We start from the raw sequence: 25,694 nt of genomic DNA, 5'->3' as shown, positions 1-25,694 counted from the left end.
CAGTTTCTCTCTTTCTCACCATTGGTTCAATTGGATCAGACACGCAGGTTGTGGATAGGCTGAGAGGTGAGGGGGTGGTTGTTGCTGTTGCTAGGATTCTGTTGCTAGGGATCACCGCTGTCGCTAGGCTCGGGTGGGGGAAACATGTAATGCATTATGGATGGTTGATTTTCTCATACAGGCCTCATCTGAAATGCAGATGAGTTCAGTCCGCCCTCATTCCCCGTTTCCCTCATTTCTCTTACTCCTTCCTTCCTGGTCTCTCTAAATACACATACACTTTATTCTGGGTTCATTAAAGGAATCAAGTTTGGGGATTGGTGAGCCTGCTATTGTGAGAAGCCAGTTACTGCTCCTCGGACTCAGGAACATAGATACTGTAGTTGTTCACAAGCAAAGGGTCAGTAACAGTGTTTTTGTGCATGGGTGGGGGAGGGGCATGATGCAAGATTGTCATCTCATAAAAATCAACCTACTACTTTTAGGTGAGGAACAGAATAATGAAAGGACATTTTTAACACAACATGAAAAGGAAATAGTAGTCTTGAGACATAAAATGAGAATCCCTTCTTCAGAGGACAAACTTGGTGGTCAATGTAGCATTTAACCATGACAACAGTGTATTTTGTTACATTTCAGAGTGACTCCTCATTCATGTACTGGTTTATGTTTCATTATTATCCATATGAATAAAAATGTGGTGAGGTAAACATTCTAGTTTGTAAATACTTAAAAGACACGAACCCTACACAGTCCATGAAACAAACACATCAGGCAAGTACACTTGGTATTGTGACTTTTTTTTTATTGGACTTGAACATTTACCACAGACATAACTGGATATACTTATCTGGCTCATATCGCTGGATGTCTTTTTTGCTGAGCCATATAACTGAATGAAAATACTCCAGTGAGGACACTGGAGCTAGGACTGGAAGATGAGTTACAGCTAAAGGAAAAAAGCTGTTCGTCGCAATGATCTGTCTCTCAGTCGAGAAGAGAAGTGTGTTTGGTGAAACACCTTACGATAGAACTTTGAGTCGTACTTTCAAACAAAATAATTAACACGCAACTTCTCGAACAGTCACTTAATAGCTTAGGGTCATAACTAACCTTTTTCACTTTAAGAAAAAAACAAACAACAAACAAACAAACATAAGAGGTCAAAATTGTATCAATAATACATACTAACAAAACCCCTCAGTAATTTATCCGATTATTACATGTCTTTCGTTCTCTCCTTTTTCAACACTGAGTTCACCAGCTGTAGCCCACTGTCATACCAGGTCCTCTCAGTTTCTGTCACAATCACTTTCATCCTAATACCCCAGTACAACAATTGTCTGGGATCACCATATCATTTGTAATTATGCAAAACTGTCTTCACGCCATGTGAAAGGAAAGCAATTTTTGCATGCAAATGCTTAAATTCCCTCGGAGTATGACGATTGGACATGTGCTGATAAACCCACTAATGATGAGTGACAGAAAGCCATATTGGGGTCACCACACGTGTGTGACACTGATGAAAATGATCAACTAAATGCCAGAGGTGTCCATGCAAAAGGAGATTGGCGATGAAACAGAGTGGCATGTTGGAGTCACAGCTATGCCTTTTAATAACCCAGTTCAATTGGATTGTAATGAGAAAAGATCTTCACCGTGAGGAATCAAGGGATCTTCTCCCAAGATTTTGGCTCCTGTGGCAGTTATTCTGATTTGTAGTTATTTTACTCAAATCATCTCTCTGATGACCTACCTGACTCATGTTGAGGAGCAGTGTTTGGTTACTAACTGACTCACACTCTCATAAGCTTAATAAAAGGACTTCTTTATGGCAGGAGTGTGCTCATAGCCAGGTGTAGAGAACTCAAGTTGGGAAGTCACTAGGTCCAGGTGGGTCCTGTGGATGAGCTCCCTTTTAAAATGATATTTTAGACCTACTGAAGTACATGGCAATATTCACTGAAGTACCTTGAGCTTCCTGATTTCATTTTACCACAGACCTTGACGATGCTTCTTTTATCAAGGATAGTTTTTTTTTTTTTTACATTATCTTCTAGTGTCACAAGCACATTTATAGATTTTGGTTTCGACATATGTACATATATTCTTTGGTACCTTTTTTAAGTTTTGAATAGAAAAAGCAGAACCTTTTAGGATAATTAAAGCAATTTCCAATAGATTAATATAACAGACGTGCATCAAATCACCTATACTGCATATAACTCTGACATCTGAATATGTGCAAATACGATGATTGACATATCCAAACATTCCAAATGCTAATTTAAAATGGTTGGATCCTTCTATCTGGTTGTCTGTATGAGGGTGTATGTTTACAGTAGGTGGGAGGCAGTAGCTCATGTTCCTGCATGTAGCAGGAAGTGTTAACACAGACAGCATCATTTCCCGGTAAATCCAAAAGCAGGATGGGTCTGCTAAACCATGTGAATCTCCATGCAGATTGAAGGGGGATCAAAATAGCATCAGGCCATTTGCAGCCACTCTGGCTGACAATGAGGTGAGATTGGCAGGGGAGGAGAATGCCAAGCCCCCAACTGTCAATCAAGGTGATGGAACTGAGACATCGCCCACGATTGGCCAATTCTACACCTCTAATGTTAGGTTTCCTTGTGAATATTTGATCTGTTATTGCTTACAGCTCTGCTCAAGAAAAATGTGGGCTTTACCAATGGGTTATACCAGGAACCAAAGAGGACTTATCAACTCTTTATGGTTGTAGATAGTGCTGTATCTATCTTTCAACGATTGATACTTTTGGACTCTTAAATATTGTAACATGCATGTGCAATTAACTTAGTTTCACAAAGTAATTGATACATTACTCATCACATCCCATACTTTATTCCCAAAGTCTTGTTTGTCAGAATGAGTTTTCACATACTCTACATCTGCTAATTCATCTGAGTTATGTGAAGCACAATGTTTTTCAAAAGAAACTATGTTGAGCTAGAAGACCGGCCCCAGACTGCAGATTTAAAGGCTATAACTAAAGGCTTAACTATTCAAAACAGATCAGTTCTCAAAATTGTTGTTTGAAGTTCAACCAGATATTGCCACCTACCCAGAATCTAAAGAGAGACACGAAGAAAGCTTTAAAAGGAGATAATGAAATGTTGAAAATAACAACAAAGAAGATTTCAAAGCACATAGAATGTGTTTGCAATACAATACTTTGATAATTGGGACTTTATTCACAAGAGCTATTTTCTATTACTGAAAAACAAAACAAATTAAAGCAGTTTTGACTAATATGTACATACAGACTAATTGAATAGATCAGAAATCTATTCAAATTAATCTATTTTCGAAGGAAAATTGAGGTTTTCTAGAGGACAGCTGGAAAAAGGATATTAACATTATGAGTACAGGCTTCAGTTTAGGAAATGAATAGATCAAATGACATTTCATTAACTATCCTTGGCTTGTGCACAAAAAGTAATACCATGACTTGTTTTGCCTGAAATATGAAAAAAAAGAGCTAAACACAAAGATTTATCACAGAGAAATACAGCATACACACATTTGACAAAATAATTAGTACTGTACTCACAAGTAGTCATTACCAGTTTCTATAAGCATGTGCGTTTTCCATGAAATTAAGACAATGAGTAAAAACTTTGCAGTCAAGTCTGATAAAAATGTAGTCTGTGTTTTATCCCACTGATTCAAAAGATACATTAAAAAAGCATGCCTATAGGGCAAACAAATGAATTTAGCCTTTCCATGCTACCTTGGCTTGACATTGGCAGCTAATAATCACACTTAAACCATTTATGCTACATAAAGGAGCTGTTATAATAACAGAAAAATACAATTTCATTCATAGTACTTTATTTGAGGCAGGCATTAGTACATTTTAAATCATAATTTGTTTTGTCTGTAACAGCTAACCCATATAAGTATATTGTAAAGGTCTCAACAGTGAGAGGAAACATACACCTTGTGTAGTTACTCATAATTACACAAAATCATCATGTTCCTAATCTAAATCTCTCCATAGTATAATTTAGCAGTTATAATTTAGATCTTTTTTGTACATCTCCAGTGTAAGAAATTAGAAGACACAGAATATGACATTTAAAATCTGACTTGGCTAAAGACTCTTTTTTGTTTACAGAAGGGGAGGAGGGGGTTGGACAGATCATATTTTACAGACACACTTGTATAAATATCTAGAAATAATAATTCTATGATAAACACATTCAAATCTATCACAGAGTGAAACATTGGTCAATCAGTAAGGTTGTTTGAATGCACTGAATCTTCAGTTTGAAATACAAGCTTCATAGGGGATCACAATATCGGGGTCAATGTACACCTCTTTATATCCAGTCACGGTTTCTGGCACAATGTTCCCAAGAAGGAACAGGAGGAGGAGAGAAGAAGAAGGAGAGATGAAGGAGGGAGCAGAGGACAAGTAGAGAAGACGGGGTAGAGGATTAGAGGAGAGAGAGTGGGCGTGGAAGAGAGGGGATTGTGGGAAACATGAAGTGTCTTGGAGGAGAAGAGAGAGGGAAATGTGGAAGGGGGTGGAAGAAGAGGGGGAGTTGAAGAGGGTGTATGAAACGAGGGGGGGGGGGGGCAGAGGGGAGTTTCAGTTCGGGGAGGAGGGGGCGGGGGTCTGCTGAGGCTTGGCCGCTCTCATTGTGGCAGAGCTTTGAGTATGGCGTTCACCTCCTCCGCAACAGCTGTCAATGCAAACTCAAACTGCTCCTGGGAGTGGAGAGAAAGAAAGAAAGAGAGAGAGAAAAATGGGGAAAAGAGACAGGAGGTTAAGCCACACAGAAAAATCCCAAACCTAAAGGTATGAAACTACAGATCACAGTTGCCGTATATCATTTGCATTTGCCACACATTTGCTTACAAGTGTTCTAATGTTGATAACCAGTAGGGGGAGTGAAACTGTAACCTTTTCATGTGTGAAGTATGGTGTGACAACCATGTAGACAAACTAACTGCTTGCTAACTTGTCTGAAATTTGTCCTGGGACATACCCCCATATTTTAAATACTACATATTATGTAAAAACAACATCACCAGAACAAAATAAAAACTGACCACAGGTTTACACTGACATCTCGATTCTCTGGTCAGTTCTGGTATAGCCATAAACTAAATTACATATTACATGCAGTATAAATACCTTGAAAATAAAGACAGCTTCAGAAGTGATTTAATCGAGTGAGAATGGGTCAACTAAACAACAATGACTGTCTAATCTTAAAAATGTTTTGACTGTGACTGGAAAAACACATTCAAGTGACCCCCAATGAATATGACAAGGGAACGTGTATGCATATATGTACAGTGTATTGGTCTGTCTGAGAGAGGGAGAGACAAAGAGAGAGAAAGCAGAGTGGGAGAGGCAGTGTGTGTTCATCCTTATATTGAGCTTGCCTCACTCTTGTAAGTGATCTCACCACCTTGCTTTAAAATAGTGAGATAGGGGGGCAGTGGCAGCCTAGAGCCACCCCCACTTGCTGTTCACAAATCAAAGGCTGTCATTAAAGCTTCCCCAAGTTGAAAGAGAGGGGGGATGGAGGGGTGAAAGAGAGGGGGAAGAGAGAGAAGGAAAGAGAGAGGGGTGGAGAGAGAGCGGTTGGGACAGAGTGAGGGAAAGGAAGAAGAGAGAGACAGGAAGCAATACATCGGGGGAGAGACAGACCGTGAGGGAGAGACAGAGAAAAAGGGGGGGAGGGAGACCAAGAGAGAAGCGTGGAGAGACACAGAGACGGAGAGACAAGGGCGATACCTTGGTCTGGACCATGGCCGCTCGCTGGTCCCTCAGGTGTTCCAGGGTGGCAGCGATATCGATCTCCTTCGCACCTGCAACACACACACACACGCACACACACACACACACACACACACACACACACACACACGCGCACAGACACACACAGTTGGACGGAGTTCAAAGACCAGGAAAGATAATCCGAGCCAGCATCTGTCAATCTGCTTTCATATACCCTCTCCCTTTGGAACGGAACGTTGGTGCATTCATCTGAGTCCACACACACACACAAACACACACACGGATAACTACCGACACACGCGAGGTTCAGATTGTTTTTGTTGTCGGGATGAAAAACAAGGGGATGAGAAGGAGGAGCAGATCCAAGGGAAAGAACACTGGACTTTGTGAAAGTGTCGAGTGTCTGATTCAGAACCTTGATAAAAGCGGTGTCATCTGCTCCCTTTCCCATCAGCCTTTTGGTCGGCTTCACTAATGTTCCCCAGTACACCTTGTTTTCCACCTGCGTCATATCAGGTGCCCCCCCTCAGATGCCCCCCTCAGGTGCCTCAATACTTGTCACTGGTAAATACCAGGCCACCTTACGGCAGAGACTGTACCAGTGCCTGCTCACCAGCATGGCACCATGCCCGGTTGTTCAGACATGGTGATGAAGTTGGCAGAGGGCTGTGCCCCCCTGCCGACTGAACACGCTGGTGATCACAAAGACCAAGGCTATCTGAATCTTGAACTAATTGGGGCTAGACTACACCATCGCCTGGACGGCTTTCCGTGTTCACCGTGAAAACCTCGCAAAGGGGAGGAGAAAGAAGAAAAATAATGTCTCAGAGAGAGAGAGAGAAAAAGAGGTGCAAAATTGCAAAAATAAAATAGATGGAATTAGTTTTCTGTACTCTTTCCCGCTCTTCACACCACTTCCTCCTGATGTGCACAAATCGAAAGTGCTAACTTTCTGTTTAAAAAAAAAAGCAGAAAATGAATGAGTAAAGAAAAGCTCATTCAAGTCCTATTCTCTTATTCAAATGACCAGAAGTACAATAGACTCCGTTCCATCCAAGAAAGCCACACGGTTCTACTAGCCTTACTCTACTAAGGCCTTTATTTTGAAGGGACTTAACAACTCATGCTTTTGTGCGGGTTTATAATAAACCACACTTTAGATGGAGCAGTATAAACGGGCTCATTTGAGTTCCCTTCTCGTAAGACTCCCTTCCTCAAGGAGAGAGAGAACCAAAGGAGAAGAAGAAAAAAGAAAGAAAGCCCTGGCCCTTGAGGAAGCCGTGAATAAGCAGAGCTGAGCTGTGCTTACCAGCTGGACACTAGGCCTCTGAAAGCACCCCTGCACTTGTGCATAGGATTCTTAAGATAGAGAGAACATTACAGGAGAGAGAGATAGATAGAGAGAGAGAGAGAGACAGAGAGAAGCTTTGGGAAAAGAAAAAAAAAAGAAGCAAATAAAAAGAAAGGAAAAAACCCTCGGCATAATTCTCGGTTGAATTTACAATTCATTCCTTGGGAAAAAAGGAACGAGAGAAAAGGATTGGGGCGGTGGGGGTTGGGATGATTTTGTGTCTGAGGGTCCTGGAGGTGGCTTTGATCAGGCTGAAGGAACGCCGTAGCAGCAACCTGGGGCCTCCAGCTTCTCAGGGGCCAGACAAAGACTGTACCCCACTCCAACCCCCTGCAGCCCTCCCCCACCCCCCACCCCCTGACAGGCCCAGCCCGGCCCAGATCCCTGCCCTGTTGGTAGGGAGGAGAGGGGGGGGGGGGGCTCTGAGCCGGCCGCACAGTGTGACAGCCTGGGAAAAGCGGCTCCTCAGTGGAGGCAAGGATGGCCACTCTGCCCTTTCATCTTGGGTAAGGCCAGGCAGGACAGGACTGCTGCATCGCTCATGGAGACGGCGACAGACACATACCTTCCTGGTCGCGGTCACAAGTGAGTGTGTAGCCCAAATATAGTACAGGTGCACATACACACAAACACAGATAAACCTGCACACCCCACTGTCTCAAATCTACTGTATTTGTTACGGAACTATTTTCTGTCACATTCTTTTTCTCTGTCTCCCTCTTTATGTAACATTCCACAGAGGCCAGTCTCCCCTCTTATGCATTTCTAAACCCATGGCTGAACATTTTTGGTTTGCATGTTGCCATGGCAGCATGTCCAACTGGACCAGTGTAAAGGGAGAAAGAATGAAGATTACTGGCCGCTCACCTTTAGCCATCTTGTTGAGAACCATGTCAATCAGAATGTATGTTCCACTTCTGCCTGCACCATCGCTGTGATAGAGAAAGATGGAGAGAGAGATGAATGGAGAAAGAGAGAAAAGGGGAGGATGAGAGATGCGAGAGATTTAGAGAGAGTAAAAGAGAGGTAAATTATAAGTATTAAGCCAAACATAAAGGCCAGCTTCCATGTCTTATGACTTGGCCAACAACATTTCTAGGCAAGATTATTGTACATCTTAAAACTACTCTTTGTTGATTTAGTTTCAGTTCCAGAAAAATGTGACGTTGTAACAGGTGAATGCAAAGAGCAGAATCTAATATTTCATGCATATGAGTCAACTAATGCTATTTCAAGGGGATAAACATGATCAAAGTGGCAAATTATGGAACAAAAACGTTATTTATGGTACAATTTTAATAACAGGCAAAAATAAACAGTAGAAAAAATAGCAAACTGCAATATCCGATTTCAAGGAACAGCTGAAAACGAATTGGATACTAACACTTCTACATGTTTAATTTGAGTGTGTGTGTTGTTTGTCTTTCAGGTGCTTCCTTTTTTCAGATAAATGACATAAACTGGTGTTGGCTCAGTGAAAGTGACCTACTGAGAGGCTGTGGTACATAAAACACACTGGTGTGGACACATCATGGCATGCTTCTACATAATGGTCAGAGATAACTGAACACAAGCCCACTGTAGTTAACTGAGCACCTAGAATGTGACATTACTGAGTAGGGTTGAAGAGGCACGATGAAGGAAAGCCTGTGTCTATACTTGCCTGCAGTGGACTATAATAGGACAAGAGCGTCCCCTGTAGCATTTGTTGACCTTTCTGTAACAGAAGAGAAGATATGCATCATAAACAGTTCAACCCCACATAAATGTTTAATTAAAAACACAGCATGGCGCTAACTAAACATTACTTTTTACTTTATTTATAAAAAATATAAAAAATAAACAGTTTGGCATGTATTTAACAGCTTTAGGGGCAAAAGTCCATAATGTGACATGGAGCTTCTGCAAAGTGAGAGAGTTAACTTTTCCAACTTGATAATCAGACACAGTCCACTTTTCACAATTAAATACATACTATATGTGACCAGATAAGACTGGCTATGGTGATCAATAGGTTTGATCTAATGAAGGAAAGAATGTGTGTTCATTGCTATTATGTTCTCCTTGTATTATGAAACATGTTCCCACCCCTCATGCACACACTCCTGCTGATGTCCAAGTGTGCGGCAGGTTTCAGGGTTTTAATAGGCAGTTGTTGAAGAGATTAATTACAGAAGAAACAGTAAACATCAGAGAGGTACAGTAGATATGTATGGAATGTACGTGAAATCATCAAGATGGTGGTAAACCAAAGAGCATGTTGGAGGAAGCACCATCGTGATTATATTTAAATACAAGTAATAGTTCCTCACAAGAATTGTCCATGTTCATTTAATGAACTCAAACATCAGAGGACCTTTTAGGCTCAAGTATGTGAGGTGCACTGGCTCGTGCAGCTTTCCTGGCATAGTGTATCCAAAGGATTCACTGATATTGTGAAAACCTTGGGAATACAATGCACCAAAGTCAACTGCACCCCAAGTATTATGCAAGAAATATTTTATTCAGGTCTGCAAACAAATGTTGAAACCCGTTTTTTGCAGACAGATCTGACCACAGATGCCATCAGCAAGGTTACCATAGGAACAAGAGGAGGAGGATGACCATTGAGTATAGGGGTGGTCAGGGGTTGGGGGGAGAAGGGTCGGCGTGGGAGCTAATTCAAAGGACAGGAAAGAGGCGCCCCAGAAGTTTAAGGGTCAGACAGACAGACAGAGAGAGAGAGAGAGAGAGAGAGAGAGAGAGAGAGAGAGAGAGAGAGAGAGAGAGAGAAAGAGAGGAGGTGGGTTTGATCGGAGGAAGTCAAGCAAACCATCAGCAAGCGAAAGGCAAGAGGTCATTATAGGTCATTGGACACAGAGTAAAGAAAGAAGGAGATGGCCAGAGAGGGAGGGAGGAGAACTGAGGCAGGAAGAGAAGAGGGGTCAGCGAGGCCCCTCTTTTTGGTTGCAAAATCGCAGTTTCCAATGATCACTTTTGTGACTATGCAACTGGGCTCATATTACTAGCTGCAACATCACAAAAATGACAGTGGCAACCGCTAGTTAGCTTGGCAAAAACAAACGAGAGGGAAAAAAGCCCAATCAAAAACAATCAAAAACTGGGTTGTTTCACAAAGTAAGGAGTGCCGTTGTGCTTGATCAGAAGGGAGTGAGTTGTGTTAAACACATGCCGACATACAGCAGGAGTGAAATCAGCTTGCAGATTATGGACTCAAGCCCCCAAGTCGGATGAGACAGGTAACCCACCAATGCAGTACAATAAAGATAAGATTCATAGAAACATAGTAATACTTCTGTACGTCCTTCATAATTTTCTCACCCTGTAAACAGATGCAACTTCTTATCTCCTCAAGAAAAGCTCATAGATTGGTATGTGATAACTGGCTATAGGATTTCGACCATAACCTAAGTCTGGTCGACCAAGAACATAGCTAACATCTAGCAAGGTATTAACATGCACCACAAACACAGCAACACCAGGTTCCATCAAAGACAGACAGGGAGGAAATCCATGTTAAACCTGAGAGGGAGCAGCAAAGCCCATATTAAGACATCACACCAGCCAAGCTATATGTCTTATCACCAAAGGAATAGATAGAGAGGAGAAGAAGGAAGGGGTGGGTGAAGTGAAAAGAGAAAAACAGGTAAGATGGAATCAATTGCGATTGAAGTCGATTAGTTTTATCTAGATTTACAATTCTATTGATCCCACAGTGGCAAAGCCATTATTTGGAGATTTATTTTTGGGCTTACCTGCGGAAGTCCAGGAGTGTCCGGTTGGATTCCGGAACATTCTGGTTGAGCCAGGTTAGGAAGTGGAACTGCGTGACAGTGCGTGTCTCATTGGTCTGCATGTTCTTCAGGTAGAAACTTCGCACCAGGAAGTCATCACACCAGATGTGCTCTGACACCAGGTTGACCTAGTGTCACAAAATACACACACAAACACAGAGAGATTTGAACATTGAATGCAGCCGCAAATACACACCCGGCATATACATTTTAAAATAGAATGAATAAATAAAATGCACCATATTGAATAGTAATGTCGTAGAAATGAAATGGGTTCCGTACCTCGTAGATGTGGTAGAGGTTGGAGCCCTCATCAGGCCAGTAGTGATAACACTGCTTCACCCCGCTCTCAGTCAGAGGAGTCAGCATCACGATGACCACACATCCATTCTCCCACACCATCTGCACACAACCACAACACAACCGCCATTTCATCCCCAGTTTTGGTGTTCAAATACCATGAGAGAGATACCTGAGAGACTCAACCCCACATTGCTATTCAGTTGCACATTCCCTTGAACCTTTTCAAAAGCTACTGAAGCCTCTCTGGTTTAAGACAGAACTTCACAATAATTTTGATCTACTTTCCAAATACGCAAGAGAATAATTTTTTGTCTAAGATGTGAGTCACTCAAATACACAGTCGGTCAAAAGGAGTACTGCCTGACTCAAAACTATAATTGAGATAGTTTCTCTCTTCTTTATTTTCAAACTTGGGTGACAAAATGGTGTCATTTATCTTGCTGACGGCCATATCTGCTTTTGCCTATGTCTTGTGGGCTCAGGAGAGCCATTGTTCTTGTGTAGAGTGAGAGCTGGCAATAACGGACCTGATAAAACAATACTGTGCTGGTCATTAGCTCATCCAAACATTGGCTCTGGAGGCCTTCATCCACTGAATCCATAGCAATGGTCCAAAATGCAGGTATTTCTACGATTTATGGATTTGATAAGGTGCAATGTTCGAGCTATCGAACTGTCTATCTTGTCTACTTTTTTACCGTCACCATGGCACAACATGCAATACGTTAACACCACATGGTGAAAAAACACGCTATAGGGAGACACAGGACCACCTTGCAAAGACAGTGCTGATTAGAAGGCTTACAATGAGGGTAACATTCAGACAGTATTATGCTGGCAAGAATGGATGCTACAGAAGCCTGTGGTTCAGCCTGAATATGAAGGCATCCAGAGCTGGCCAGCCCTCAGCCTACTTAATGACTGAGACAGGGGAAGGAGAGGAGGGGCAAGAAGAGAGAGAGAGAGAGGAAAGGAGAGAGTACAGCCTCATGCTGTGTTGTGAGACCTATTGAATTGGACTATAAGTCTATGGAATGGGCAGGAGGGGAATAGATTGTTGTGTGTGTGTGTGTGTGTGTGACAGAATGAGAGAGGGAGTGTGTTCACAACCTTCAGGGATTAGCCCGAAAAAAAGAGGGGGAAGGGGCGTCCGTTGAGAGGCCCAAACTCCAGTGGCTCCCATGCTGGGACAGGCATTTCAGTCCAGTCCGCGGCACAATTCAAGAGCTCTTTCTCAACAATTCCCTCCCTCTTCCAAGCCCCTCCATTATCATAGTAGTGGGACCAAATTCTTATGGTCGATTTCCCTAAAGATTCTAATCTAATTCAAAAGGACCTTTCCCTGGTCTGAAGACATGACTGGCCCACTCGGTTTGCGTACAATAAGCAGACATTTTTGCTCAGCATTTGGGGTTAGATTGTGTGCTGGCGTTACATACTGTGGCACTGGTGATCATTTTTTAACACTGGCTAGAGAATGCAGTTGTCGTCTGTGACTTACGATGGTAATAACACTGCAGTTCCTTTTTGTTTGAGACTGGGGAAATTATTGATTTTATGAATAAGAGAAGAAGGGTGTGTGTGTCTTCTTGTCTGTGTGTGGCATGTCTGTCAGTGGGTTTGAGTGTTTGGTGTGTATAAAGTGTGGTATGAGCGTGCATGTATGTGTGTGTGTGTGTGGACTACCTGCCAGAAGTCAGCGACCGTGGAGGGGAGAGGGCCTTGAGTGGCGATGTAGGCCGGGTTTCTCGGGTCATGGTCCATCTGAGAAAAAGAGGGATGAGGGACAGGGGAAATTAGAGGAGGAGAGGAAAGAGGAGAGAGAGAAACAGGGAGAACATTAGAATCGAAAGAACCATCAGAAGATGTTGCAGTATTATTCTTTCAAATTGGGAGATCAAAATTCACATATATTTCTAAATAAAATAACTGTAAAACAACACCACTGATTAAGTCATTACTGATTGAGGAAGGAAACTGCATCAATCAGTGCGGGCGGTTTTAGCATATGTAAATTTGCTCATCCAAACTGCCATACTGGCAGTGAGGCAAGCACCATTGAGAGTGATGCCAAACCAGGAGGTCCCACTCAGAAATTACTTGGCGGCCACTGAAGCGTTCAAGGTTTCCTTTGGGTTAATGCAGTGTGCAAAATCATTCAAAGTGGTTAACCAAATGTTTGTGGAAGCCGGCGTTCCATTGAGTTCCAAAATGTTTCTCTTCTTCTGTGGTGCTTCAAAAACAACAAGGAGCTCAAATGTCTCCTGCTGATGGAAGCCAAAGTTGAAAAGAAAAGTGGGTGTGAAACGTGAGGCGACTGAAAGAATAGGTGAGTGACACTCATACCTATTACCATGCAAATAGTATGGAAAATCTAATAATTGGATAGGCCAATTTAGCTGGAAGCAATTATGGAGGGAGACAGATAATTCAGAAACACACACGCACACACAAAATTGTCTTAAATGGTCTCCTGTTCGTTCATAATTCAAATTAGTCAAATCTTTTAAATGGACTCGAGGTTAGCAAAAAATATTACATTTTTAACTGAAATGTATAATGTTGGGGGAAGAAAGGACCAGTTCTTATTAGGGGGCTTGCAGTTTCAATTAGATAGTACAACCATGAATACACAGTAGTGTTTGGGAGAGGATGGGGAGGAGGGACAGATTTTCTTCCCTTTAAGATGCTATTGATTATGAAGGCTTACAGCAAGTCAACAAGCATTGCTCTGGCCTATGCGAGAATAACCGAAAAAAAAAAAAACTCTTAATGTCCCTCCTCTGATGCAATCTCCCAGGAGACGTTAAGCTTTTAAAGCAGACAGATGCAGACCCAATACGGAGGGAGGGAGAGAGGGAACCGTGTGAGGTTCATTTAGTTGGGAGACAGAACAAGGGAGAGAGCAAGAGTGGAGAGGTAAAGGCTGCCAGATGAAGAAAGGAGGAGGGAGGGGGGAAAAGAGACTTCGAGAGGGGGAGAAACACGAAGGGAGAAGAAATAGACAGATAAAGTAGCTGTCCCTCATCTTTGCGCATGCCTTGTTCCCCCCCTTCTTTCTCTTTCTACCTCGCTCCCTCCCTCCTTCTCCAATCTCTCGGGAGACACAATGTTTCCTGACACGTCCAAGAGCCTCCTGTCTTACAAACTGAGATGCGGTGCTAATGACATTCTTGAGTGTGTCTGTGTTTTTGTGGCAGCCGGCGTGGTCATCTAGAGAGCAGGTCTGCCGGTGCCATTGATGGGGGTTCTCCGTGAAAACAGTCTCTCACTCCCACCCTTTCACACGAACAAACCTACACCCGCACACCTTGCCAGTCCCTTTATTACCCCCCCCCCCTCTCCCCTCCCGCCCGCCCCCGACCTCACAATTTTAGAAAAGGGAAAAGAAAAGATTACCGCCACCCCCCCATCCCCATCCCGCTGCCCAATCAGCGGTGACACAACAGGAGTAATTATGCTCGGTTTTGTTCGGGCTCAGTCAGGGTCCAGCGTGGCGGTAATTACCGACCCCTTTCTTAAAACACCCACCATTACCCCCCACCCCTCCACCCCCAACCCTCCGTTGACCGTGCCGGTGGGCTGCAGCAGCACCGAGCTGCCCTCTCCTGTCTGTCACCTCAGCAGGGGGGGCTTCCCACTCTGTCATACGCTTTTGTCTCTCTGCTGTAGTGTGACTCGCCAGGGATCCTCAGACGCAGTGGCCGGTGCTGTTTTTGTCCTCAGATGCTAGCGGCGGTGGTGACTCACGTTTGTTTGGTTTTCCTTCCGGGCGGAGGTGTTTGAAAAGGTATTGAAAGTGGACATGGGGAGCCAGAATCCATGAGGAGTTTTTGTCGTGGGTGGGGGGGGGGGGGGGGGGGGAGGTGGTGGTGAGGTTGGTTGTGAGAAATTTAACGCAACAGCCAGTGGTCAAGAGTTTAAATAATTTCCTGGGTTCGATTGGAAATCTGAAGATGTTTTTCTATAGAGTACGTACGGAATATTGGATCCAAATCTTATATCAGACTATCCATTTAATAGCAGACACTTCAATAAAAACCGCAGCAAAACTATTAACTCTCACAGGAATGAGGAGTGCCAGAATTCATGGCGGCAAAGACTCCCATTATTGGATCCTCAAAATAGTATCTTCCCTCGAGAAAAGAACGAGAAAGAGAGGAGCTCTCAATAAGACGTCTCAGTGTGAGAATGTGGAGGTGGTCACATTCGATAGTTGAGACTACCTTGAGACATAAGATATTCTCTATGCAGAGAGAACATTTCTAAGACATGAATGGCTGTTTGCACAGATTAAGCATGGTCTAGAACTAAGAGAAATTTTTCTCAAGGTTTTATTATGTCCAGAAAACCAGAGTTTTGAGGATCATGTGGCAGAATTTCTTAGAAATATCTCCACAACCATGCAAATGCTGTATGGATGAATGCACGTGGAATCAGCAGGATTCCACCCTATTAACAAGATTGCCAATGATCTTCCAAAATCGCTTTATTTTCAGCTCTCAGGGGCTGCTACTGTCCAATTCCTCTAATACCATCTATTTTAGTTGAACAAACAACTTTCCACACTTTCCAGACAAACACTCTTCTTGCATGCCCTTCCTCACACCTTTCCCCAGTGAATGTTTGCCTGATATTTTCTATGAAACTGATATTGATATTCATAGCGTGACACATGGCACCTAAGCATACGTTTTTACCAAAGTGAAGCAACCGTAGCGTCACAGTGTATTATTGCACAGCGCTGTTTTGCTTTAGTTTCTTTGGGACTGCTTGTACCATATATATTTTGCTTAATTTAGTATGTGGTGAAGGTACTTACAATTGGGCTGGCATTGATGTAATCAGAATTGCCTTGGCTGTTTTCAAGCTTCAAGGTTATTCTTGAGTGATCATCTGAAATATAAACGTAAAGGATTTAATGACTTTCCTTCCTCGTTAAGGACTTTACTTCCTCTGCTTTGAATCAATACATGTCCCTATAGTAGTACTAACATTCAAAAAATACTTATAAAATAACATCTGTAAAATCAGTAAACAGGACCACGTTGGCCAACAGAAAAAAAAGAACTAAGAACCATCTGATAGTACGCATCCCAAGGGACCTCAGGACCATCTGAGACAGAGAGAGGAGAGGGGAGAGCTTACAGGCCACCACGGTGTTGGAGCGGTTCTTCTTGGCGTTGCCGTCCTTCAGGCCGGTGGTGGAGGCGTTCGGCTCAGCCTGATACGCACACAGCGCCTCCCACTCCTTCTCCAGGCGGTCCTTGCTCTTCAGGTGGGACTCCATGTACGACTGAGGGAGAGAAGGGGTGAGGAGGAGTTAGACTCTGAGCCTGGGATGTGGAAGAGAGTGGGTTATAGATAGGATGAGATAGGAGTTAGTGTATTTAGTATCTATCTAGAATTGTTGATGGTGGTGTGTCTCTGTATTTCTGCATGTGTCTTTAGTAAGGATAAATTGTCAATTCCGAACCCAACTCCCTTCTCTGGATTGCTTCCCAGTTGATCTTTCTCAGTGGTCTGTGGTCATAGCCAGAGTTAGGAATAGCATTCCCTAAATGACAAGCAATTTAACCAAGGCCATTACCTTCCATACTGTATTCATAATTAAGTAAGGAGCCAAGACTTTGATGAACTGCCGGTAATGAGCTTGTCAAACGTAAATGTAGAACCTAGCAATGTTTTTAGCACCTAGGCTAACAGGTTAGGTATAACTTGACTCAAATGATGGAAGACAGCGGTTTAAGCATTTGCTGGTTTGGTGCCCTTGGTAAGATGCACATCACAGACAAACATGAAGTGTTCTAGAACTGAAGGAAGAGGGGGTGGGGGGAAGGGGGGTGGGGGTGTCACACAAAGCTTCATGGCACAAAAAAGGGAGTTTCTTAAAATGGCTCCTCATTAAATATGATTAATACCATAGGCTACAAATGTGGAGGACATAATCTGGATTCATATTAAGTACCCTTAAAGGCTTAATGGACTTCCACTATAATAAGAGGTCTTTGTTAAAAAAGGAATCCATCTTAGTACTGACACAGTATTGGCTACTGTATGGCTCCTTCTTGCTACTGATGCTGGAAATTACTCTTTACGCACACACACACACACACACACACACACACACACACACACACACACACACACACACACACACACACACACACACACAGACACACACACACACACACACACACACACAGACACACAGACACACAGACACACACACACAAACACACAGGTAGGCACATACACATCCTCCATTTAACAACACTTAATCCCGGCACATGCCCAGACACAGCCCCCAATATCAAAATATTATTACATTATGAGCCGACACACAGAACACACTCTCCAACCTGCTCCTCAAACACTATGTTACACCAGAACATCATAAAGCCATGAACCGTTGGTAATGTAGACCCTTATCACATCTGTGGGATGTTAACCCAATACGATAGCCACCTTTACAAACACTCAGACACACACCACACTAACACCCCCGTGCCACACTAACACACACGCGCAGTACAACCACACCCCCACCCAGTCACCTCTCCTGCATCCAAACAGAGAGAAAGAGTGAGAAAGAGAGGAGGAGAGAAGAGGGAGACACTCTCTCCTTCTGAGCTAATGCCAGAGTAATGGGGTTTTGTAGCTGTGTAAAGGGATTATTGCAATCCAATCAGGAGGTGCTGAGATCACCATGTGTCGGGCAAACACTGGCTAATCCCCTTAGTGCAGGGCTTACAGCTGCCAAAGGTGCTCAATAAAATCAGAACTGGGAGAGAGAAGAAGAGCAACGCGAGTGGCCACTGTGGCTCTGACGGGGTCTGTAGGTGGGCCCCTGTCATGGAGTAGTGGGCCTCAGCGAGAGCGACTGGGGGAGGGTGACGTAAGTGCGGGAGACATTTTGGTTCTCCCATAGAAGTGGATGAAAGGCAGGCTGTACAGTACGTTTTTGTAAGGGTGTTTCAGTACGTTTTCCCAAGCCCGCATTGAATAAGTTGGGTACTGTTCCGCTTATAAGACCACAGAGATACTAAGACCTCGCTACGAAGGGTGACACGGGTTACGGCTGTACAAGTTGTACAAGGCTTTCAAAACCAGGGGATGCACTGTTCATCAACATTCCAAATTACACACACAAACAAGCGCTATGCTAGCAGCCTTGCCAAGCTAATCTCTATGGAGTCTGCACAGAGTATAATCTATAACACTTACTTGCCCAGCAACAAAAGACAAGATAATGTGCTTTATATATAGAGTCAAGTTAATCCTCTTAAGACACAGGCGAGTTTCTGCATGGAGTCAGATTCTCTACAAGTCGCTTGGGACAAAGTAATACATTAACATAAGATAAGATGGTGGAAGCCATTTCTCTCCCCAAATTAAAATCAGTGGGGGATCATGATGCTGGGATTCCAGGTTTTAACACCAGGCAATTAATTTTCTGTGGGGGATAAAGTAAAAAATCTGCTAAGCAATCATGTTGTTCTTTGACGCCCCGCAATATTACCCATGGAACAATGGACGGATGGCTCTTCTGGGAGCAATAGAGGAAATATCTGGCTTTCGGCTCAGGGACTGTGATAATGGACGGCATATTTCAACTGCCTTCTCTATTAGCCTGGGTCAAACTCTCTCGGTGATACAGTATGGTGAGACACAACTCAGGGCTTAGTTTTATTCACTTCTTCCTGTTTCCCTTGTGGTGATATCCAATGGACTTAAGATTACCCTATTTTCTTACACGGTGCTCCATTGATCACTATCACCGTATTCAAAGTCTCAAGACCTTCCATGGTGAATAAGAGCGTTGTGGCTTGACCGGCTCTTTACCCAGTCGGAGTGAGAAATTGTAGCCAACATCATATTTCTACAGGGCTTTTGCGAGACATCTCGAGCTGTCCGAGGTACTGAAACCCGCCAAACCTGCATTGCTCATGTTGAGCTCAAGTGAAATGAATGGGGAGCCCACAGGAAACGCATCTGTCTGTGATATTCTCCCAAGCGCCATAGAGGAGTAGAAGAAGCGCTCTTAAAACGGTCCGATCGAAATCCATCACATTGAACGGATATGTCACTCCAACCACGCACGAGGAATCCTTTCAGGTCTCCTTTGCACGACTTCTATCTGGAATGTTCAATTCCACCTAAATATCACTTGATAGTCCTGGAGATATGAAGCGCTTTTGGCCTTTTTGAACTCATGGCTACGCGGTTACATCAGGCATGAAGCGCCATCACGCATGTACGCCCCGTGTGAGATGATAGCGATCTGAAAAGCTTTAGCGCAATTACAATAGGACTATAGTACATGGCATGAGGGTTTTCATGAGAGCAGAGGAGCAGACAGTCAGCTCTCAGACATGTGGGTGTGATGACAGGGAGAGGAAGACAGCATGAGAGACGCGAGAGAGAAAGGATGACGCGAGCGTGGGCGTGAGAAGGAGGACAGTGAGAGACGGCGGGAAAAGCACAAAAGAGAGAACAGGACGTCCCCCCCCCCCCCCCCCGACGGCAGGGATCCCTGCCTAGGGCCCCCCCTCCGACGCCATCCTCCTCACCAGTATCATGTGACCCGTGGAGATGTCCATGTTGGAGTGGGCGGGCTCCTCGCACCAGGAGGAGGTGCTGCTGCGGGCCGAGGGGCTGACGGCCGGACCCCCGTCGCTGAACTGGGACGACACGCTGTTGATGCGAGACTGCAGGGCCTGGAACGGCTCGGGGCGCTCCGCCGGCGGTTTGACCGCCATCCGCTGGCGACACAGTTCCTAGGAGACAGAGAGCGACACGAGACGGTTTAAAAAGCTGCCGCCAAGGAAACAGGCGTGGTTATGTCATATGGCTGCATTCTCATGTCATCCTTGTCCCATAGGGGATTGATAGTGTTGACTAGGATCAGGGATGAAGTTACTAGTCGATGCTGATTTAGGGTCAACCTGCTTTGACACTGGTATTTCCTGTTGTTTGGTCAGTATTAAACTGACTGTTAATCGAGCAACTCATTTCTATTTCATCCCTGCTGTGCTATCACAATACGTATCTCCACCAACACTCCTAACATTGCAGACCAACGTGGTTGGGCCGCATTTTAAAGCGTGTCTACAGACATACTGTTTGAAGTTTGTATATTATACTGTACGTGCACAACATTTACAATGCCTGGATTCAGACGTAACTCTACCCTACAATTTTCTGTCGCAAATGGAGTACAAACACAACACAGCATTAATACCATGTCAGGCTCGAGAAAAAAGCCAAAGGATAGGACAGGATAATCATAGCAGGTTGGGTAGCAGCCTAGGTAGACAGAATGATTACAGTGTATAGGTACACTTTGATTATAGTTTGCAAACCTCTCAAGGTCAGTACAGTAATTGTGGTCCTTGAGCACCTATATCCATTCCAAGTTGTGAAGAAAAGTTAGTGATGTTTAATACTTTTAGACTAGGAAATGCATTTTTTAAAGCTCATTTAGTTCCGATGGTAACTCGTTATGACTCTATATTGCTAATTGATGTTCAACTGTGGCAGATGGTTAATATACTTGGTTCTCTCCAATATACTAGTAGAGCATCATCATTTAGAAGTATGGGCTTGGATAGGTAGACTACATGGTCTAATAATTATCAATACCCATTGCGAAACAGATGTATTACCAGTAATTAAGTAATATAATTCCTGATAAGTATCTACACATGCTTTGATCACAAGAGAAAAGATAATAATGATGCATGCTTGGTGTAAGTGAGAACAGACGCCATCTTGCTGTCCCTTCTTCAGCCGGTATTATCTCACCGTTCATCCTCATTCTGCCAGAGACATTGATCTATGGTCAGCTCCAATGAGTCATAACCAAGGCAATTAGACCTCTACCATACCTCCCTCACCAGCATCCATCCTCTTCTGCACACACACACACACACACACACACACACACACACACGCACACACACACACACACGCACACACACACACACACACACACAATAGCTTTGCTGCTCAAGTACTGCCATGCCAAGTACAGACATGTCTGTCTGTCAGCATCACTCTAGCATAAAGCCTCAATTAAAGTTGCTATCCTGGAATCACACTTCTACTGACTGAAAGTTGTTGTATTCACAGTATTGCCACGCTAGTTAACACATACCCAAGCAACCGTTCAGGGTGAATTTAGCAGCTACAGCAATCAGTTGGTGCCTCATTAAAACAGGCTAAGAGGCTAACAATATTTCTCCCCCTGAGAGAATCAATTAAGTTACAAAGTAAGCCAAATAGGAAGGAGAAAGAGAATGTTAAGAACATTATGACCCAAAGTGCGTGTTAAATAACTTATATTTACAGCTATAGTCAAGCACCACCCTGGGCCTAGAAGAAATGAGGAGATATGTATCTTCATTTATGGCTTATTGATTTTTTTCTTCTATACACACTTAATCATCCACTGGTCTTGGTTCTTTATCTTAGTTTATGGTTGTGGTCCTTAGTTGTGTGGTGCACACATGCTACTACAGTATAATGTAGAACGGGAGAATAATCCCCAGACACAAATTATTCTGTTTGAGTAAAAAAAGAAACATGAGGAAATTATAACAAAAGATAAGTACCTTCCATTTTCTTGGAATGTTTAATTAGTTTAATTAGCTTTAGATTTTGGATGTGGCATTTGACATAAAACACTTGTGCACACCAAAATAAATCAAGCAAAAATATTGGAAATGACTAAGATGTCTATTACTCCGTTACAAAGGAAAGCAGGTTTTAAATTGCTTCTTTTTTCCATCAAACACTTTCAGAAAACACAGTGGAAAACAACAGTCACAGAACGACCGAAGCTATGCTGAACAGCATGTCTGCACACATTGTCGCAATGTGTCTGCCAGTGTGTGTGTGTGTACCCTCCGAGACAAGTTCAGAGTCTGTCTATGTGGCTGTCTGCACCATACATCACCCTGGGCAGTGGGCGTGCCCGTCTGGAGAGGGCACCGTGGAGCGAGCGTGCCACCCGCACCACCTAGAATAGAGAGCTAATGGGCCGGGTGGCAGGGGTGGCAGGGCAAAGCTGCACGGGGGCCACTCTGTTGGCACGCCCCTCCAGAATCTCAGGGGGGCCCTCTCTCCATGGCGTGCCCCTCCGTGCTAAAACAAACAAACAAACAAAGGCACTCCTGACTCAACATGGTGGAGAGACAAAGAGAGGGAGGGAGGGCGTGAGAGGGATGGAGAGAAAGAAAAAAAGAGAGGGGAAAAGAAAGAAAGCGTGGGGGTTGAGGGGAAGTCAGAGCTGAGAGGGAGGACTCAAGAGATGGAGAAGTAGAGAAGTAAAAATTAGGGAAACTTGATGATACAGTCGGGGCGTTGAGAGAGGGAGGAGGGGAGGAGGACGAGTTTGAGAGGAGGCAACTAACCCATATGGAGTGAGAGGAGAGAGGGAGGAGTAAAGCATCAAGAGAGAGAGAGAGAAGTACAGAAGTAGAGAGAGACATGAGCCCTTGTTCGCCTGCCGCAGAATGGCAGTCCCCAGTCTATGTTGACATTCCCATTCCAGGTGGGACGAGCTGACAGAGATGCACATCCCCCCACACCCTCCCCAGACTGAGCCAAACGGAACGCACTCCACCTGTCAATCAAACTCAACTCTGTTTCTGTCAACCCATCCAACGTCATACTTGCACAGTGACTGTATAATGGCTGACAACCTGAAGCATTGTAAGGTAAAAAAGGATTAGGCAATGGAATATTGTTACAGCAACGAAAGCAAACGGGCGCATGTGCGCGTGCGTGCATTTGAGGGAGTGCGTGCCACTCTGCCTCAGACAAAAGCGCCAAGGGCAAGAATCATTAACATGCAGAGCCTGTGCGTATGTGAATATCTAAGTGTGTGTGCGTGTGTGTGTTGAAATAGCAGTAGTAGGGCTGTCAAACTTCCCACTGCTCCCTGCATGCTTTAATTGCATGTAGCTTTTGAGAGTCCCTTGTGCACACACACACTCTTAGCTTGACTAACACACACACACACACGTTCAGCTCAGCCGTGGGAATCCCTCTCTATGCAGCATCACTGACAAAGAGACAAGGCTTATGTCGCTAAGATGTGTACAGCACATCGGGTTCTTTGTGAAAGAACATTAACCACACGATAGTTCCGTTTTTTTCGAATGAGAGGCACTATGATTGTTTCTATTTAGTCATGGAATGAACTGGAGTAAAAAGTTGTTTTTTGTATGTACGTTATTTGTTAGACATTAGTAGTTTATATATAGATTTTAAAATACATTTAATGCAAAGGCTAAAATCAAAGGTATACTGACAACAAAGAATTAAAGAGAATAGAACAAATTGCATACATGTGTTTGATATAATCAAAGGAGATACTTGATTAGACCTTACACTACTGTGTGTTCCCTGACATACACATTTATTTCAGCAACAAATAAAACGTCAGTACTTAACAGCACTGTTCTCAGTACTCATTATAAAATCAATGCTCAAAGGACCATTCTCATTTAAAAACACAAGGGTCAGGCAAGGAAAATTGTAATCTAATTATTGCTTATAAAAATAGATAATATTGGATTCTGTTAATTAAATTTCACACCTGTAATTTCTGGCCGAAGGATAATTACACCAAGCAGGATCACAGAATTTAAAGGACTTGTGCTGTCACAGCAATGTTGTTTTATACGGTATAACTATCTTATGCCTATATTTTTTTATACATAATAATAATAACAACTGCAAATGATAGTGGCATTGAAAAATATGTTAATACTAGCAATGGACACATCCTGTAATTGCAGCCGTATATCATCTACTGTGGTTAATCTGATTGGCCAAGGCCAAGGTAGTGATTCCTGTAGGGATCATGTTCTGTACTGATACTATTCATGACATGAGTATTGCAGGCTCCTTCTTTAAATAAGTGTTGGCTAAAGCCATCATGCTTAATATTGGTAAATGTAGGTATTGATGCCATGTTAGTCATCTCGAAATAATAAAATGTATATACCGTAGTTAACATTTTATCTAAAAGAAGAGTAAAAATGGTCCAGAACATTCTTCCATAAAATCAAGATTGACCTGGAGGGGAACCCTCTGAAAAGAAGGTTCCGTGCAGAATGGTCTTCAGAGCAGACAGGAACACAGAGTAAAAGGACTAAAATACTGGCTGCATTAAGCCCTCCTACCTGATAGGTGGCGGTAGCATCGCTGCCAGCGTCAGTGCCCAGGTTGGTGAGCTTCTCTTTGAGCTTGTGGTGGGAGCGGTGGCGGAGACAGTAGATCACAGAAGAGGCCAGGAGAACTCCCACAATGCACAGGATGGACACCACAGTCAGGATGAGGAACTTGGTGGACTCTGCCTGACTGTACTTTGTTGGGATCTGGTTCAGTTGGGATTTCTGGGGAGACAGAGGAATGCTGTTTAGTTGACATGTTTACAGTAAAGCCTGGACACCACCTGTTGCGCCAAAAAGGATACTTACTAAACAAACATTTCAAATTGTATCACAATTTAACCTAGATCTATGTCACACTTACGTTGATATAGCCAATACCAGTATACACAAAAAGTAAAGCATGCATTATTCATGGTGTCACAATACATAACTATCCTATACACAAACATTTTGGGATCTATGTTCTTAATCTTAATTTACGCACAGAATAAAACAACATAAAAACTGCAATGGAAACATTTAGGATAACATCTGATGATGTGTCAACCAACTATTAAAAAACCTCATAGGGAACAAGATAAAATTTAGGACAGCAGAGTGATTAAAGCACATTCAGTTATATTAACTCATTCAAGTAGATATAAATGGCCCTATTGTAATCTTACAGGACCAAGTGGCATGTAAGTTATTCATGAAGAACCCAGTTATACATGGAGTTCATTTAAGAGAGCGACCATGAGCTTGGGATGATAGGCCTGTCGCATTTTACCTGACCACCATGAATCAACAATAAACCCATAATTCCCCCTCATTAGCCCGACCATAATGTGCCTAGCAACAATGCCTCGCAGGCAAAGAATGAAAAGGAGGGAGGCGCAAATTGCAATCCAAACGACAGAGCCTGCGATTCTCTTTCACCAAAATTATCAAAAGAAATCAATAGCGCCTCGAAAAAAAAGACTAAATTGCCTTGATTCTCCACAGCTTTTGACAAGATCGGGATAATAAACCTACACTTTCACTCTTTTCCTTTTCCAGTGCCCAACCCTCCGTTCCCCTCCAACGATTATGACTGTGAGGATATGCATTTCCTTTCGTTTCAAAATAATTTGATGTTTAATGTGTAATCGCCCACTCCTTTGCGCACAACCTCTTCACTCTGTTCCCTAATGCTAAATCCACTTTAAAGACAATATGTTGGACAATATCTGACCACTTGCATACAAGTGATGAATGATTAATGTTTAAGAACATTTAAGAACAGAGGAGCATACGAT

General features: G+C 43.3%; 1 protein-coding gene across 1 annotated transcript in view; it reads right to left on the bottom strand.

The window, feature by feature from the left end:
• Positions 1-3,217: 3,217 nt before the first annotated feature.
• LOC136958818 (receptor-type tyrosine-protein phosphatase N2-like) overlaps positions 3,218-25,694 on the bottom strand; it is a 79,429-nt gene continuing 56,952 nt past the window's right edge. The window contains exons 13-23 of the mRNA XM_067252929.1: positions 24,427-24,639; positions 19,804-20,010; positions 16,379-16,526; positions 16,053-16,126; positions 12,917-12,994; positions 11,210-11,329; positions 10,889-11,055; positions 8,797-8,850; positions 8,001-8,065; positions 5,780-5,853; positions 3,218-4,740 (exon numbers count right to left, since the gene is read on the bottom strand). Coding sequence (XP_067109030.1) covers positions 4,669-4,740; positions 5,780-5,853; positions 8,001-8,065; positions 8,797-8,850; positions 10,889-11,055; positions 11,210-11,329; positions 12,917-12,994; positions 16,053-16,126; positions 16,379-16,526; positions 19,804-20,010; positions 24,427-24,639 — 1,272 coding nt within the window. The 3' untranslated portion in view covers positions 3,218-4,668. The remainder of the gene's footprint in view (positions 4,741-5,779; positions 5,854-8,000; positions 8,066-8,796; positions 8,851-10,888; positions 11,056-11,209; positions 11,330-12,916; positions 12,995-16,052; positions 16,127-16,378; positions 16,527-19,803; positions 20,011-24,426; positions 24,640-25,694) is intronic.

Source organism: Osmerus mordax, chromosome 16, assembly GCF_038355195.1.
Source record: "Osmerus mordax isolate fOsmMor3 chromosome 16, fOsmMor3.pri, whole genome shotgun sequence".
NCBI lineage: Eukaryota > Metazoa > Chordata > Actinopteri > Osmeriformes > Osmeridae > Osmerus > Osmerus mordax.
This window is presented reverse-complemented; position numbering and strand designations above follow the sequence as displayed.